The sequence below is a fragment of the Eptatretus burgeri genome, chromosome 2, assembly GCF_056783735.1.
Source record: "Eptatretus burgeri isolate ZD-2024b chromosome 2, Ebu_testis_v1, whole genome shotgun sequence".
In the NCBI taxonomy this organism is placed as follows: Eukaryota; Metazoa; Chordata; class Myxini; order Myxiniformes; family Myxinidae; genus Eptatretus; species Eptatretus burgeri.
The window spans coordinates 27,303,057-27,321,994 of record NC_140962.1 but is presented as its reverse complement, the minus strand read 5'-3'; the positions used below and the strand labels follow the sequence as shown (position 1 = coordinate 27,321,994).

The window sequence follows — 18,938 nt, the reverse complement described above, 5'->3', positions numbered from 1 at the left end:
AGAGTCTTTGGGTCTTTCACTCTCTCACTGCAGGTAGGTCAGTGGTCTTTCTATCTTCTACCGACTCCTCTCAGGCATTGCACCTCCTGGTCTGTCTGTGCTCTGTCCCCTTAATATTCCTGCAGTGTGCTCAAGGTGTGCCAGCAACCCTCTTCTTGTGAAACTGCCAAAAATCACAAATCACTGCTCACCTTCACTCTTTCATTCCTCTTTTTCCCCACATCTGGAACAAGCTCCCACACTCTCTTCAATCCCACTCTTCCCTCCAGGTTATTTAAACAGCTGTTCACCACCATCCAAACCATGATCTTTTCTACCCATTAACCCACCCCAAACCCACCTCCTTCAAATTCCCTGTTTTCTTTACTGAAAAGTCCCTGCAGCATCCATTTTGTTTACCTCGTGTACCCCGCCTCTTCCCTCTTTCCTTCACAGATCTGATGTCCCTGTGCTCTACTGTTGTTGTGCTTCCTTCTCTTTCCCCCTCTTGTCTCCTGCTCCCTTTGTTATATGTTCGGTGTTCGCTCTTATATGAGCCTTGACTAAGTATACAAAAAAAATGGACAGTTTAATGTGTCCATGGCAACTTTTCTTCTTTTTTTTTCATGGGTGGGATGTGGATTTTGCAAGTATGTATTGGGTCGCCGAAATAAGTGACCCTTATTGTCAGTAATTCTGTCTGTTTGTTTGTCATCAGCATAATTGGTCGTAAACGTGGGCCGATTTTGACCAAACTCGGGTGGTAGACCCATGGGGTCATCTTATGACCTCGTGTTTTGGTAATTGTGATGGTTGCTTGGGATGCTTTGGTTCCCTAGCAACAACTGAAAAACCTTGAAAATCGGTACCATTCACGCAAAATCAATTCCGAAAGCCATTATCCCACGTAGGGTTATGAAATTTGGCACGAATGATCTACAGGTGATGATCTGTCAAATATATTCCGGTTTTTGTGATATATGGAATACTTTACCCGCAGCGCCCCCTACAATTCGGGTATGCGTGAAAATTGAAGGCCCCCTAGCGACCAGGTGAGTACATTGATACGAATGAAACTTTGCAGATTCATGGTACTCAATGAGTACTACAACTTTTCCTCAGGACATATTGACGATTTTGCTTAGGTCAGGGGTCAAAGGTCAATTAGTGAAAAAAAAAAATCGATAATATGCGAGAGCTGGAGGTGCCTTCGCACCAAATGCTACTCCTCCTAGGGTTATGGTCGGATGGTCATGAAAATTCACACTAATCGTCTGGAATACATTGTGCACAAACGATCAAGCCGGATTTTTGATTTTGATCTTTGTTTACCCACAGCACCCCCTCGAACTTTGGGGATTTCCGATTTCAAACTGCATTTTCGGTACTTTTCATTCAAATGGATCATCAGTAGATGGAACTCTACTATCAGTAGATGATAGTTATCAGTAGATAGTTATCAGTAGTCATCAGTCGATGGAACTGGATGAGATGTGATATGCATAATCTTCAAGGTGATTCCCTCTCCGCTATATGACATCCATTTTGCTCTATATCTTATAGTTTCCATGCTCGGCGACCCATCGCCACCTACCGGTTTGTCTGTCAGCAGGATATCTCAAAAGGTTATGTACGTATTTCGATGAAACCTGGTGGACAGGTTGGGTGTGTGACAAGGAGGAATTGATTAGATTTTGGTGAAGATCCGGATACGAGAATTTTTTTTAAGTGATTCTTCACCATTGAGAGATAGGGCCAAAAATGATATAGCATGATATTTCAAAAAGTTGAGGATGGATTATGACAAAACTTTGTGGATGAGTTGGGTAGGTGACAATAACAAGCCAATTTGATTTTTGTTCAGGTCAGCATATCCAGTCCATCAGTGCAATACAAAACGTAAACTGTTCAGCTTGACAGAGGTGTGCGCTCTACTGAGTGCCCATTATAGTTTTAATCGAGGCTATTTTGGTGGTCTTGTCAGCCACGGGTAGTGCTGATTCAGTTCGAGTTGTTGCATCAGTAAAAGAAATGTCCCTGTGTACAAGGGTGAGTGAGGCATCCTCCCAGACCGTGTGGTGTGTCTGTTCTAAATGGAGTGTAATTAAAAAAAAAACTTTGGTGTTCGGGTGGTTGATGCGTGTTTGGTTTCTTGAATTAAAGCTATATGTATGTTGTGTCTATGGTCAGAAGGGAGCCTCAGCAACGATACAATTAGCAGACCGAATTCATAATGAAATCCCAGTCGAATAACAGTGAGCGTGTATATCAACATCTTATAGATTGCTTTCATTAATGCTAACTGCAATCACCAATACAGCAAGTCGACAAATATCTCATGAAAAGTATTGCAAAATGTACCGCATACAAAACTAAAAATAGTATTATGAAGTTACCTGCCTTTTGCAGCAAATTCTATCCATGCGGATCATTTTCAAAAGATGGTTGGGCAAAAATAAATTTTACGAAAATCTTTCATAACTTGCACTTGAGTTTGAGCACATCATAAGAAGCAAGTATGAAACATATTTCAATTACCATGAAGGACTTGGAGACAATTTTTGTTCGCTAGTGTAAGTTTGCAAAATCGTTTAATGACTTAAAGGACTATGAATAACATGAAAGGGATAACCACATAATACAGGTTTCACCACCCCTCTGCCAGCAACCTCCACTTCCCTAATCCCTCTAACCCAATGACAGGAGATGGTAAATATAGTACCGGGTCAGATTCCAAATCGTCCTCCGTTCGATCACCTGGTAAACAGAAAAGAGAAAAGTGATAATGGGTTCTGCTGTGTGAATACCACATCAAAATAAACACAGTGTGGCAGACTCCCTTCAAAACAAAATCTTTTATCGGAATGTTGTCAAGATCATTTACCCCAAAAATGATTTATTCACTCAATGCTGTTTTTGCTAATAATAATTATTTTTGCAAGATTATAATCTTGTCAAACTTTGTCTCTAATATAGTTAAAACAGGTCGATTGTGCAAGACAGATAACAAAGGAAAAATATTTTTGATCCAGCATTTGCTGACTCGTAACCAATGGATTACATGTCCATACATTTGAGTCGATGCAAGTCGAATCATTCAAACAATATTCAAACTATTTAAATTGGCTACATCTGTTGGTTAAGCATGCCTTTGAATAAAGGATAACTAAGATGATACTCATGATCACGTGGCTAAGAGCTGTTATCCTTCAGGGTGCATTTGTACAAACTGTGCCATATCCATCGAGAGGAAAATAAAATAAAATAAAAATGACACCGAAAAAGATGCCATATTTTTTTTAAACCTCATTGCAATTCCACAACAAAGGAAAATAAACTCATAATTTGTTGTAGCATAAGCCTTGGATAAATTTTTAAATGGTCACACACCTAAGGATTTCGTAGCGAAGAGTACTCTGCAGAGAGCCTATAAAAAAGGAGTGTTTGGTAAGAAAAGGGTTCTTTACTCTCCAATTATTCCAATGAATACAAGGGGAGCTTCAGTATTCATCTGTCAATAATAACCTGATGGTATGACCAGGTTTATGCCTCACCTGTTCAGGACAGTAAATGGTTTGTTAAACTTCATAATTACTAATGGATAAGTTATAATGTGGAACCTTGTGGAAAGGAAGGCACCTGGAAGTGATAATCCCACAATCGACATATAAACCCCAAAAAAGTGAGTGTATAATAATAGTGAACCCTCTTAAATTAGTCAGCTGAAGTACAAGATCAAGAACAGTTAAAATCTGACTACGAGTCGTCAAAATGTAACGACATTTGGGAGGAAAGGGAGCCGGGAGGATGGGGTGGGGAGAGGGGTGAGGGAATCAAATTTGGTTGGAGTTATCACTGAAGCCAGTGATTCTCAACCTTTGTGGATATGCAGACCCACTTCTAAAAACTCCAAAATATTTGCAGACCACAAAGTAAGACATCGTGACATATTGTTACGTTTGAGGGGGGGGGGTATGCATTCAAAGGGTAATTAGGATGTTTAATTAGGTATGCCATGCTGTTCGAGTTTACCAGGATCTCGATGTAATAAGTAGCAATTCAGTGGTGATAAGTTGTCGAGTAAATGTTCATTTCTTCAAGGGGGAAATGATAATTGTCACGTAATTAGATAGGGACACGGGATAGGGTAAGTGTGTCTGCGTAAACCCCTTTTAGTAGTCCCTGGAGGCTGGCCGTGACGTCACAGGACAGGGCTGCGGATGGCTCCGCCCCGTGATCACGATTGGCAGAAGGCGACGGCGGTGGGCCAATAAAACGGCTCGATTGGAAGTGACGAGGACGGGAGGATAAAAAGGTTCTGTTCGGGGTTGAAAAGGAAGAGGAAGAAGATCGGGACGAAAAGATCGTGTTTTTTTGGTGTGGAGGCTGTTGTGCGGAGAGCGTACTTGTTGTTGTGCTGATTCGATCGTGTTCTTCAGCGTGTCGTGGAGCCTTGCTGAGCCTCGTGCCTCACCTTGGTTGGCTCTGGGGTTCTGCTGACTCGGAGTACGGGGTCGAACGGCGGGCGGACCTGCCTCCCTCTCCTGCTCGCAATTTGGCGCCAGAACTGGTTCCCTGGCGGCTGTGAGCGGACTTGGGCCAAGACCAGGAGGTCGACAGCACCACAGTTTCTCCTGCCCCCCTGACGAGAGCAAGGCCAGCTCGTCTGACGCCAATCCAGGGACAGTTGCGTCCACACCACGGTCCAGCTTGACCACCAGAAGTAGCTACGGTGTGTGTGTGTGTGTGTGTGTGTGTGTGTGTGTGTGTGTGTGTGTGTGTGTGTGTGTGTGTGTGTGTGTGTGTGTGTGTGTGTGTGTGTGTGTACTTGGCGCCTTAGAGGGTTTGAGAATTGTATATTCATTGGAATTATGTGTTTTCCCCAAGCCTGATCCCACACCATCCCGTCGAATCGCCCCGGATCTCTTTTCTTGCCGAGTCTGGTTATTTCTGGTTAATAATAAAAACAAATAAACATCATCAACTCAGTGAAAAGCGACTCGTGCCACCTTCCTCGTCCCGTTTGTGGTAGAGCGATTAGAACCGCCATGTTTGGGTTATAAATAAATAAACCGCCTCCATCGTTTCGGCTCATTCTACGTTGGCGGGACTGTTCAAGTCCCGTGGACGTCACAATATCTTAATGACTGACATACAACCATCAGTGACAAAATTACGATGCAAGCATGATGAACCTACGAAAGGTTGTTCTGACATGTAGCAAATCACAGCATGCGACATCATTTGGTAGTGTGGGGAGGCTGCTGTTTTTTTTCTCTCCACAGACCGCAGTCAATGGCATGGGTCTGCAGACCACAGGTTGGGAACCACCGACCTAAGCAATATACGACTTTCAAAATTATATAATTCACCGGAGAATGATCAGTGCGCTGCATAGAAACCCCTGGAAACTGCGGCGGTCAAGGCTCCATAAAGTATATCATGCGTGCGAGATAAGGATTGTTGTTTAAAATGGCTCACAAAGCTTCTGAAGGAAACCGAAAATACTGGGAAAAGTACCCAAGAGAAAGGGCTATGACTCTGCACAACGAAAGACTTTGAGAACTTTCTCAGCTCATTGAAAGGGCAGCTGCTCGTGGTACAAACTCCCGGCCATGTGGACTGGCGCAGCAGACGGGCATGAGACTCACAAACCCCTGACGGATCGCTACCAGTGAATAGACAGTGTATATCTGGATTAGGTACTTCTGAACACTGATGGAACGGACATATTGGACCTTCGGAATGTACAGGGCAAGTTTAAAATGATATTTACTATTAATCATGTTGGGAGGGGGAAGGAGCTATTGGAGTCATGAGGGCTGTTATAAATATAATTTCGTGCTGGGTCCATAAGATAAATTGCACTAGGTTTTTACATCTATTGATAAAAGGATGTGTGTGTGTCTGTGTGTGTGTGTGTGTGTGTGTGTGTGTGTGTGTGTGTGTGTGTGTGCGTGTGTGCGTGTGTGTGTGTGTGTGTGTGTGTGCGTGTGTGTGTGCGTGTGTGTGTGTGTGTGTGTGTGTGTATGCATCCATGGCCGACGCTTGCTCCGATTTGCACTAAGGAACTGAACAATTATGGTAAACTATTTGGAAATTGCCACTTCCTTGTCCAAATGCTGAAAATTAATGTTAAAAAGACTATTTGAATTTCAGATTTTGTGCGAGAAATGACAGGTTGAAAGTGCCCAGGGAACTGAAGCAAGTCATTGTAAACACACACACACACACACACACACACACACACACACACACACACACACACACACACACACACACACACACACACACACACACACACACACACACACACACACACACGGCCTCGTTTGGCATTGATACAGGCAGTGGAGAAAAAAAAAATGGAAACACCAATGTAAAGTCACTTAATGGGGCATTGGGCCACCACGTGCAGCCAGTACAGCCTATATGTGCCATGGCATAGAGTCCACCAGCGTCTGGAATTCTGCAGGAGGGACGCGGCACCATTCTTCCATGAGAAAGTCAATCAACTCACACCTGTTTGATGGAGGTGGAAAACGCTCTCAGCGATCATTCCAGAATATCCCATATATGCTCAATTGGGTTCAGATCTGGTTATGGAGAAGGCCATGACATGTGGATAACATCAGTGTCATGCTCATCAAACCATTGGCCAACTCCACGTGCAGCCATGCTAGCCATAATTATAGGCAACTAGACCTGTGTAGCATTTTTATACATGACCCAAAGCATGCTGGGATGTTACTTGCTCAATTAACACAAGGGCCACATGTGTGGAAGTCGTTGCATGGTGTCCCTCATTGATCCAAGCGTTTCCATTTTTTTGGCTACTACCTGTACGTCATTTCAAAAGTCACATATTGCTACATCATGCTGCAACACCACGTTCAAATTCAATAGAGTGTTCTAATGTACTCGATCTGCATGTAAAATATGTAAAGTTTCTTCCTGAGCTTAAGATAATGCGAAAAAGACAGACCTGCGCATTGGATCAGGTGACGAAGCTGGTTGGCCAATGCAGGATCTTCTCCATGGAGATCCGAAATGACCCGCTCAAGCTCTGTTCCTACCTCCTCCCAGCCCTGAGATCCGTGATACAGAATGGTCAATCAAAGCAAAACTTGTGCAAGATGCAATGCAAGGGTAACTTAAAGGAATCTCAAGCTTCATAGAGTGCTCAAGTATGGGTATGGAATCATATCGATACAAACATCAGATAACATTGTTAATGTCCAAAGAAAGCAGAAAAATTGTAACTTTGTTGAATTATGCAACTTTAAAAAATATCATTTAAATGAGTTGTATCGTCCTGTCGAGTAGAAAAATATAAATATTAAATATATGAACAAAAAAAAAATAGGCAACAAAATAACATCATGTTGTGTTTCATTAGAAACAAGTCCAAACTTGTTTAAAACTGGTATCTGTTTCTCAGGATTCGAAACTCTAATACTGACAGACATGACAACAACAGACCATGCTTTGTGACTTTCTGTGAATTTGTACGACATCTCCAGAATAATTTCAGAGTAGTCAAACACAATGGCACTAAAAAAAGATGAGCATGTTGGTCTCATTGATCTCAATTAGTAAAGGAGATTTAATTACTTCTGCCACCGAAGATGGACGGAGGTTATGTTTTCACCTCTGTCCATTTGTTTGGTTGCTTGTTTGTTTGTCTGTCTCTGTTCGTCTGTGAGTAGGTTATCTAAAAAAGTTGTGGACATTATGACAAAACTTGCTGGATGAGTTGGGTCGGCGACGAGAACAAGCCGATTAGATGTCGCTTCAGGTGCGGATCCAGATCTGGCCTACGAGTGGGATACAAAACTTAAATCATTCAGCCTGATGGAGGCATGCACTCCACTGAGTGTTGTTCTGATTAGTAACATGTTCAACTCTGACACGGTCTAATCTGGGTTTAATTGTCATCAGAATAGGATCAGATTGCACACTGGTATCCTGGTAGATTATGGACACGATGAAGTGGACGGTCCTTGGGTGGACACGATGCTGGCTCTCCTGTTTGCCAGCATTTAATGCGGATATTAGACTCAAGAGTGTTTTCTAAAACATCAGGACATTGTGTGCCGGTATGATGAACAAACTATAAATTCCAGTCTTAAAATCTACATGGGAAATGCTGTGCCTCAGGAAAATCAAGTGGAATGCATAATTGAACCTAAAGTGAACCACGACACTCAAATGACACAAAAACTACCTCAAATGGGAGAAAATCTCGAAGAGCTTCACTTCCTGGGGTGTGGCTGAAGTTGGAAGTCGTTGAATTAACGGGTGGGACATTTTGTGGAGGAGCTGAAGCTGAAACTGAAGCTGAAGGACCATCGGATGAATCAAAATCTGCCAATGCGCCTGAAAAGCAAAGTTCAAGTGAAGTAATAATGGATATTAAGAAAAGATAAATCAAACAACAAAAATGGCAGCATTATAAAATTATATACAAAAATATGCATGAGATTCTGGTGTACAATACTCTGTTACAGAGCACAGCGCTGCGGAAGCAGTTTTTTTGGCAAGAGTTATACTGGATGGTTTGTCATTGCCTTCCAGGAATAGTTATGGCAGGAATTTGAAATTTGCTCATGGTGTTGGTGATAGCTCGCCTACTCTTAGCAAAGGACACTGTGGGATCTTTAACATCAACCAACTAATGACAGCGGATGGGACACCTGGCTTAATGTCCATCCAACGGTACACACGTTGATGAATCACCCTGCCTGTGAAACACCAGAATGACAGTTTTTTGCTTGGTCGGGATTCAAACCCAGGCCAAACAGCTTTTGAGGTGAGTGTGCGACTGTGCGTACATCTGGGCCATTCTGTCAGCCTGTGTAATATATGCCATGGAGGAAATACAACTTTTCTTCATTCTTGTGAAAATGATTCACCTATGTCTGTAAATTTAATGCAACAATTGGGCTCACCTCGGTTTCACAACATTATATAACCAGAGAGTTGGTGTCAAAGCCACCCAATGCTCACCTGTTTATACATTTATCGTTTTTAAAAGACTCGTCTAATAATATTTTTTTATAAAGCATTGCAGTGAAGTCTGATCCAAATAATTTCAAAGCAATATATGTATTTGTATATTGTAATCAGTAAAATATAGTGTGATAAAATAATAGATATAACATATAGTGTTTTATATAGATAAAACAATATAGTGATATATATATATATATAGATAAAACAATATAGTGTGATAAAATAATAGATAAAAACATTAGAAAGGAAATAACTTGCACCAAAAACTTTAACATTTTCACGCTGACGCTGATGCTCACGCTCACGCTGACGCTGACGCTCACGCCGAGGGTATCGCTATAGCTCTCTGTTCTTCGAACAGGCGAGCTAAAAATAGGAGCAATACCCCAGGGTGCTCACCTGGTAGAATAATGATACTGAGGAAGTCAACATGGGACAGAATCAGCAAAATGTATCAATGAAGCAATGTTATAGCAAATACATATTTTGGGGGGCCACTCCCCCCCCCACATTTTCCCCCTTGGACCACAATTTTTCTAAATGTCATGAACAAACTTTGGTACATCATGGGTGATGAAGGTTGTGGTCTCGTTTCATCAAAATCGTGTGTTTGGTTCAAGCGATAATGACTGCGGACTGACTGACTGAATGAGTCACTCGCACTCACCTACGGACCCTGCTCGATTGCATAAGCTCACCAGGCTAAAGTCCAGGTGAGCTAAAAATGGAACTCTTCATTGGCAGGCCACCTCTGGACATTCGATTCAGATACCACCCACTTCCCCAGAAAATAAACACCAAAGTAGGTTTTTGCTTGTTCTCTAAAAGTACATATATGAGAAAAAAAACATCACTTCAAATTACTGTGTACTGTGGTTAATTCCCCCGACTTTCAGAGTCGATAATCAATCTAACCGCTTTGCACATCGTCAACAAAGTCTGTACACATCATTAACAATGTATTACAAATCTACTTTGGCCATCTAAATGTACTTCCAACATTTATTCTGTATGGCTCAATCAAAAGCACTTTTCTCAAAGCGTTCGACATGTCGGATGACGTCATGGCATTCCGCCAGTACTTCAACCGCGACTGAGTTGTTGTCCTTCTTGTTCTTGTTCTTGTTCTGAGCCCTATCCCATGAAATTTAATGCCATCCCATTACCAGTCCTTCAACTCTTAAAGGGTATATTTGTTTATTTTTAATTATCTGGAATTGGAATTCCAGATAAGGTATTGTCATTGTGCACCCACCATCCCTGTCTGTCCGTCCGTCTCCTATTTTGACTTCTCCATCCAAACCGCTCGACCGATCCGGCTTAAATTTGGCGGACTTAGTAAATTCTTTCAAAAATCTTCTCCAGACCCACCAGTCAGAATACTGTTACGGATTTGGAAGCCTCTTGCACACAAACAGACAGCAGTCCCTCAGCTTAGTGATTTCGATAAGTATGTGTTTATAGTTATAACCCTCCCCTATGTTTAATGGGTTGATAAGTGTCCGTGCGCTGCAAGTTTCTTTCTTCTAGTTAGATTTTTGCAATACCCAACGCCAACAAATCAATCCTTCACTTCTTCGCAACATCGACGCCATTGCCCACGTGCGTTCGACCACGAACGTGGGCGGAGGTTTCCTCACCTCAGAACACCGACTCCGCCCAGGAGAGGAGGGGGTTCTCCCCTGTCCAATCACAGATGGCCAGCACGAAATCCTGTCCAATCAGGTCAAAGATGATTACCTCAGGGGACCGGGCACCCGCCCCGTCTGGGGGAGGGATAAGAATCGCTGGGCTCCCCTGAGTGTTCGCTGGAGTTGGGTTGGAATTGTCGGAGGCGAAAGGGGTCGCCATTGCTCTTGGTGTGCGTCAGTAGTCATCATCGTCCTCGTCTGCGCTCTTTGCTCTTTGGTCTTTTGGTCTGCAGTCGTCATCTGTGGTCTTGGTCTGTGGTCTTTCCCGGGGTTCGTCGTGGTGGTGGTGGTGGTGGTGGTCGTGGCAGCCAGGATCGTGGGCTCGTTGGATTCCGGGTCGTGTGTTCGAGTCCCACCGTGGTAGGTTGGAGTCGGTGTAACCGCACGTGGCGGCCAGCTACCTGGCCAAACTCTGACCTCCAGCCGGTCTATCCCGTTGGCTGCGAGGGTCGAAATAAAGACCCGGTGTGGTCCGTTTTCTTTTGGTGTGTGCGTGTCTGTGGTGGCGCCATCCTTTAAGTAGAATTGTATAAGTGTTGATTGCTCATTGTGCATTGCATTTTATTCGGAATAACTCTGCTCTGTGTCACCCTTCCCGATTATTGTAAAATAAATCCCCTGTTAAATGTTCCAGTTCGTTGTCCGTGTTTTCTTCCATTGACCCAGCACGGTGCGGGCTTGAGAATGAGTGAGGCCGTTTGTGCTGTAAATTGTTCATTTGGTCCTGTGTGGCTTTGGTAACTTCCGCTCGGTTACGCCGGATCCGAGTCGGTAACAGCGACTTGGTTCGGACAAAGTCAGCCGAGGGTGTGGCTACCCTGGTAGTTAGACGGCGTGGGTACTTAGGTAAATTGGAATGACACAAGTGGACCCTCCCTCATGCCGTCGAAATATTGGCGACTATGGTCCTTTGAGCGACCCCTCAACTCCGGAGTTATCTGGGTTGACGACCTTTCGATTCCGGGTGTTCCGTGGAAGACGGCCCTACTGCTCCGTCTTGCGGTCGTCCTCGCCACCGACCCCCGGCCCACAACAATACTACCAAATTTGGGTTTCAACATTAGGACAGGGTCGTGATGTTACATTGTGGCGATCATGCCGATCACATGACAGGAAATGTGTCAAAATGGCCAACTTGGTCAATTTTTGTGAAAAATCCATAAATCCCTTTAAAAAAAAAACTTCTTTAGAACCAACAGTCAGAATGCTACCCAACTTGGGTTACAACATGAGGCTAGTCCAGTGTCCAGTGTCCAGTGGTTCTATTTTTAAATATTTGTCTTAGGAATGAATGCTTCTCAGAATTAAAAGATTTTGAAGGATCTAAAAGGCAGTTTTAGAAAACTTAAAGTGGTTACAACTTGGGGAGAATGTGATCCTTCAGGTATCTTGTCTGCACCGAATGTACAAAAATGCAAGATGTAGCGTTACGTCCCTCTCCGTATAAAACACCACATATTGCGAGGCCAAAATAGGAGAATGGAAGTTCGACGTTGAAAATCCCCGAATGTGAAATTGAACTCAAATTCCATTGATCCACAAGAACCAAACGGCTCAAATCCTTTGCAGCAATTAACCAACAATCATAGGAACGTAAAGATCACAAGGATTTCAGAAAGGGGAGTGATTGGAAACACAGATCCCTCAATCGGTGTCTCCAAGAGGATGTAATGGCTGGCAGGATAGCCGAGAGAGACCGCAGTTGCCTTTGAGCTATCGAGACCGTGTACGATTCCCAACCTAATTATAAACTACCATCTGGGTGCTTCACATTCAGGATGAAACCTGGCGTTGGCTTAGTGGTGACGGTGGTGGCTTGGGACCCTAGGGTCCTGAGTTAGAGTCCTGTTTGCCGCTGAATTAACACCAGGGGCTTGACTCGGCCCGTCATCCTTCCGAGGTCGGCGAAATGAGCACCAGTCTACTGGCAATAGGGGCACTGCATCAGCGGCATAGCCGCGCTCCTAACCAATGATGCAACCAGCAGCCAGAAAGGCCGCACACGATGGGGCATCAAGTTGAGGACCCGTCCACCACAATCAGTGGATGTTAAAACAAACTCCTGTCCGAACGTGCATGGGATGACTCTGTATCAGTTGGATAACCACAGCTCAGTGGTGATGCAACCAGCGGGAAGAAGTCACAAATGCATTAACCAAGGAAGGAAGAAGAGAGAGTGAACTGAAGGAGTTCTGTCTGTTGCTGCCAACACGGGAGAGTTGGGGATAGGTGGGAGAGGGTACACAACCATTAAATTTCTGCAATACTTGCGTACGTAATAAATAGATGTGGCTTGGATATGTAGAGAAAAAAAATCGAACCATTAAATTTCCGCAATATTTGCGTACGTAATAAATAGATGTGGCTTGGATATGTTGAGAGAAAAAAAACCGAACCATTAAATTCCCGCAATACTTGCGTACGTAATAAATAGATGTGGCTTGGATATGTAGAAGAAAAAAAAAACATCGAACAGCCTTAAAATTGTGGGAGTAACACAAATCCCAAAATGACTGTAATAGATGTGGAAAAGGCAAAGATTGCAGGTCATTCAAAGTGGTCAAAATGTTCAACAAGGTTAAGAATCACTGAAACAGAATAACATCAGATAATACTGCTAGTCATGTGAAATGTATTGACAAGATTATATCACAGACAATGAGGTAAAAATACAGCTCAAACTCAATCACACACACACACACACAAACACAAACACAAACACAGCCTCACTCTCGAGCAATTCATCCAACTCCGCATCTTGTGCCATCATCGTGCGTCGCCTCGTTTTGGGGAATTTCAAGATTTCACCTCGGCCATGTTTGGGTTAACCCGGATATATTAAAATGATATTTTCAAATTTATTATTCGTCTTCCGGCAGGGAGTAATATTACATGGAGGCTTAATGACTGTGATACTACCATGGGAGAAGTAACGAGTAACACAATGGTCACCGTTGCTACCTATACCGCTTTGGCCGTTACGCACTGCACAAAAAAAATCCAGTCGGCCTGGAAACATTTGGACGGTGGGGTCGCGTTTCGGAGCCAACGTGACGGCTACAAAATCACTACACAGCCATAAATTTATACAAAAAAAAAATTACCATTATAATGGATTTTATGAACTGGGATAGGGGATTGCAACACATTATCTACTCTCTGCCATAAAAACCAAACACGTGATTGTTGTTGTCAGACGATTTCTTTACACCAGTGCGTGCCCTTACGTGCGTGGCCGTACATGCAAAAAAAAAGAATTGTGACGTCAATTGTGATGTCATAGCACCGTGTCCTGTCATTGGTTTGGTAAATAAATGGCCAGAACTTGGGAACCACTTGTCCGCTTAATATCAAACCTTGAAAAGGCACATCCACAGGGCTCCAGCAATATACGTGGCAAGTTTCAATTAGATCGGATGAGGGGTTGTCGAGAAACAGCGGTTACACACACACACACACACACACACACACACACACACACACACACACACACACACACACACACACACACACACACACACACACACACACACACACACACACACACACACACACACACACACACACACACACACACACACACACACACACACACACTGCGTGCCCGTACGTGCGTGGCCATACATGCAAAAAAAAAAAAAAAACTTTCAAACTGCGTGCCAGAAACAACAACCACACAGGCCGTTCCTTCGCTCTCGCATGCCCGTACGTGTGTGCACGTGCCCGTACGTGCAAACAATAAAAAAATAAAAATAAATTGTGACATCAATCGTGACGTCATAGCACCGTGTACTGTCATTGGTTTGGTCAATAAATGGCCATAACTTGAGAACCACTTGTCCGATTAATATCAAACCTTGAAAAGGCACATCCACAGGGCCCCAGCAATATACCTGGCAAGTTTCAATGAGATCGGACCAGTGGTTGTCGAGAAACAGCAGTCACAGACACACACACACAGATTGCTGCAATTATAAATAGATTACACCATGGGACTGGTACGTGCTGCTTTCGTGCATCCGTATGGCGAGCACGGCAGAAAAATCTGACGGACAAATATATGTCCCATCTATTATTTAACAGGTGAAGCCGGCGTACGACGCACAGCAAGGCACGAATTGATGTTAAAGTCGGTTGTGTTCACGTTCGAAGCAGGCTTTGTTGCTCCAATAAGTGCAAGAGAACACACAAAGTGATGTCCAACTGGCCAGCTGCATTGCGAGTCCCCAGAGGGTGACTTTCATACCACCGAAGAAAGCAGATGAACCCAGTCCACTACTCGCCTTTAAGGACCACGTTGCATCTGGCATTGCAGAGGAATGAGGAATAAGGAACTTGCTTTTTCCTTTTTTGATATCCCCAGAGAGGATTTGTCTGCTTTGACGTCAGCTCTGTGATACCAGCAGCATTGCGTGGGTTCCTCGACAACCCAACTGGCCAGCAGGTAAGATCGACCAGCAGCCACAATGATGCAACTTGACCGACTCAGGGCAGTGGTCGACATGCCACTCTCAGCACCCTCTTTGTTGTTGAGCCCAATCTATCGAACAAACTACAGCTTAGACTTGCCGCGCACTCCGCTGTAGCTTCTCTCTGGTTACATCGTGTTCTCTCTCCTGCCTCCTTTGGCTCTGCGCTCGCCTCCTATTGTCTTGTACAAGGTCATTCCAAAGTCTGGCGTCAAGGAGGCTGCATTGGCTTGCCTTTGATGATGTGTGAACGTGGCTTTGATCAGCGTTTACCACAACAATTCTTTCCTCCCAGTCCATCATTCCTTTGATTCATCTGAGCCCCACTTGGCAGGTGTGAGTGTCGAAGGTTGCGAGGACACTGCCAGGGTGCCTGCTTCTTTCCCACAGTATAAACTTAAATTAATTGAGTTGCCTTTTCCACAGAACATACTGTCACAGGGGTGGCCGGCCAAGGTTAATCCCCCGACCCAAATTGTGGTGACGGGCGGTTAACACCGCCAGCCCCGGACGGTCGAACTTTTCCCTGGGAGTCCTACAGCCGAGACTCTCGGAGATTAATGCGCTCACGGGACAACAGTTAAGCGCTGCACCAGGACGGCACAAGGGCAGGGGCGCAATGGCGGAGCGACGGGGCACAGAAATGGATGCACGGCACAGGGAGGTTTATACTCGAACGTCGAACCCCACGACAAATACACGGATACAGTTTCATAAAATGAACACATGTAATGAAAATAGACAAATATTTCAAAAGGACAATGATAAATGTAATAATTATAAATATGTGAGGTACATTAAACTCGAAGTCGAGGCGCCTCTACACACAGACTTAAATACAAAGGGAAACAACATAAAAGAAAACCCCTCCTTTACTCTGGTAGTTAGCTTGGCCCAGAGATGGTCTTTCTGGAAATTGGAATCGAGGGGCTTCTATTTACACGTGTAGACGCATCGAAAATGGCGCCAAGTAGCTTCTCTCGCATCGGGACAAACGTACATCAGGAAATTCGTGAGAGGTATTCAACACCAAGGCTCAGAGACCCCATGCAGCTGCTTCATACATCGATCATCCTCACCGACTTGACAGACACGAGGCTCAGGGTCCGTTCCTCACGACCTAACCACGAGCCAAAGGCCAGCACCACGTGAGTCAATTCTCTTCAGCACGAATACGAGAATCGTGTAGTCTTCTTCATTCGTCGAAGGAAAGCCAGCCGTAAAGCCCTGTTCTTTCAGGCCATCTCCTCTCTCTGTTCTCTCTCAACTGTGTGCGTCCCTCACTCTGCACTCGTGCATTCCTCTTCACACTGACATTGTACATGCGCTCTCCTGAGCTCTCAATTCTGCCTCGTGCGTGCGCTCTCCCTATCTCCCCACTCTGACTGACTGATGTCGCCGAATTACCGTTTTCTCCTCTGGGGCGTGGCTTGCTCGCACGAAACCTGAGAAGGTGGGCCTCCGCCCGTTTGGCATGTTTGGCTAGTTTCTGACGTCATGCCCATCAATCATCAGCCTCAGGGGCGTGACTTCACCTGCCGTCACCCTTGGAGGCGGCGCTTCTGCCTGCTCGGAACGTTTGGCTCGTTGTAAATGCAAAAACGTAGGAATAGGTTACAGGTGGGCAATTACATACTGTGGGAACTTATTCTTACACCCTATCTAATTAACACGGTACCACCCTCTGTGTGGTGACATGTAACACTTAAGCTCACAGATCCCCTACTTAATTACATTGAGATGTCTCCTACACGTCCATGGACCGAACAACTCTAATCAATCCTAACTTTCTGTAAATTCCTCCATCTACCCCCACAACCGTAACAATACTTTACCATCATTTCCAATTATGTGGAAGCCTGGCATTGGCTTTGTGGTTTGGGTGGTGGCTTGTGATCCCAGGGTCCTGTGTTCTAGCCCTGTCAGCTGTTGAATTAATACCAGGTGGGGTTAACTCGGCCTGTCATCCTTCTGAGGTCGGAAAAATGAGTGCCAGCATGTTGGTATACTGTCAGGGTGGTGACCCAACCAGGATTGTGCCCAATAACCAAGGAGACTGCTGAAGCAGCACCAACGCTCTGCAAAGAGTATGGTCCTAATGTCCTCCTCTCAATAGTGAAGAATCACTTAAAAAAAATCAAAGTAATTTTCTTTTCCAGATACGGATCTTCACCAAAATCTAATCAGTCCGTCCTTGTCATACACTGAACCTGTCCACAAAATTTCATCTGGATCCGTCCACAACTTTGAGGTATCCTGTGCACAGACAGAAAGGGGTAAAAACATGACCTCCTTCACCTTTGGTGGCAGAGGTAATTCGATATTTCTGATTATTTCAATCGGTCCACTGCAATCTTCAAGTCTTTACACAGATTCTCAATGTGATTCAAGTCTGGACTTTGGCTGGGCCACTCAAGGAGTATCACGTTCTTGTGCTGAAGCCATTCCATTGTTGATTTGGCTGTATGCTTGGGGTCATTGTCCTGTTGGAACGTAAATCTTCACCGCAGTCGAAGGTCGTTTGCACTATGAAGCAGGTTCTCCTGAAGGATTTGCCTGCATTTGGATCCATTCATTGTTCACTCTATGATCTATCCTTACCAGTCTCCCAGTTCCTGCCACTGAAAAGCATCCCCATACATCACAGTAGGGATGGTGTTAGATGGGTGATGAGCTGTGTTTGGTTTTCACCAAACGTGGTGCTTTGCATTCAGGCCAGAGAGTTCAATTTTCATCTCATCAGACCACAGAATATTTTACCTCGCGCTGTCAAGTCTTTCAAGTGCCTTTTTGCAAACTCCAGGCGTGCTGTCACGTGCTGCAAAAGGCCTTGTTCCATCTGGCCACACTCCCATAAAGCCTAGATTTGTGAAGTGGTGCAGAAACCATTATTCTTCCAGCAGGTTCTCCCATCTCAGCCAAGGAACTCTGTCCTTCTGTCAGTGGTCATTGAGGTCTTGATCACTTCCCTGACCAAGGTCCTTCTTGCCCGGTTGCTCAGTTGGGTCGGATGGCCAGCTCAAGGAAGAGTCGAGGTAGTTCCATATTCTTTCCATTTCCTAATAATGGAGCTCATTGTGCTCTTGGGAACTTCCAACACTCTAGAAATTGTTTTGACCCTTCCCCAGATCTATGCCTCCTCACAATTCTATCTTGGAGTTCTACGGACAGTTCCTTGGACTTCATGGTAGAGTTTCTGCTCTGACATGCACTGTCAACTGTGGGACCTTATATAGAAAGGTGTGTTTCTTTCTAAATCATGTCCAATCAATAGAGTTGGCCACAGGTGGACTTGAATCAAGTTGTCAAGACATCTCAAGGATGATCAGAGGAAATTTGATGCACCTGAGCTCAATTTGGAGTGTCATAACAAAGGGGTTGAATACTTATTGACTCAAGACATTTCAGCTTTTCATTTTTAATTAATTCGTGAGAACTTTGAAAAAAGAAAAATTCCACTTTGTCATTACAGGGTATTTTATGTAAATCAGTGACAAAAAAAAAATCTCAATTTAATCAATTTTAAATTCAGGCTGTAACACAACAAAATGTGACAAAAGTCAAGGGGTGTGAATACTTTCTGAAGGCACTGTAAATAAATACGTGTGTGTGTGTATCCACTGTGGCCATCCATCCATTGGGACCAGACTCCATACAGAGCATTGGTGCTGCCTAAGCAGTATTGTGCCTAAGCTATTGGGCACAATCCTGGATGGGTCGCCACTCCGACACAGGATACCAGCAAGCTGGCACTCATTTTGCCGACCACGGAAGGATGACAGGC

At 44.3% G+C, this 18,938-nt stretch overlaps 1 protein-coding gene across 1 annotated transcript in view; it reads right to left on the bottom strand.

The window, feature by feature from the left end:
• PEX19 (peroxisomal biogenesis factor 19) overlaps positions 1-13,561 on the bottom strand; it is a 47,036-nt gene extending 33,475 nt beyond the window's left edge. The window contains exons 1-4 of the mRNA XM_085866554.1: positions 13,416-13,561; positions 8,207-8,358; positions 6,965-7,067; positions 2,702-2,736 (exon numbers count right to left, since the gene is read on the bottom strand). Coding sequence (XP_085722680.1) covers positions 2,702-2,736; positions 6,965-7,067; positions 8,207-8,358; positions 13,416-13,455 — 330 coding nt within the window. The 5' untranslated portion in view covers positions 13,456-13,561. The remainder of the gene's footprint in view (positions 1-2,701; positions 2,737-6,964; positions 7,068-8,206; positions 8,359-13,415) is intronic.
• Positions 13,562-18,938: the final 5,377 nt, after the last annotated feature.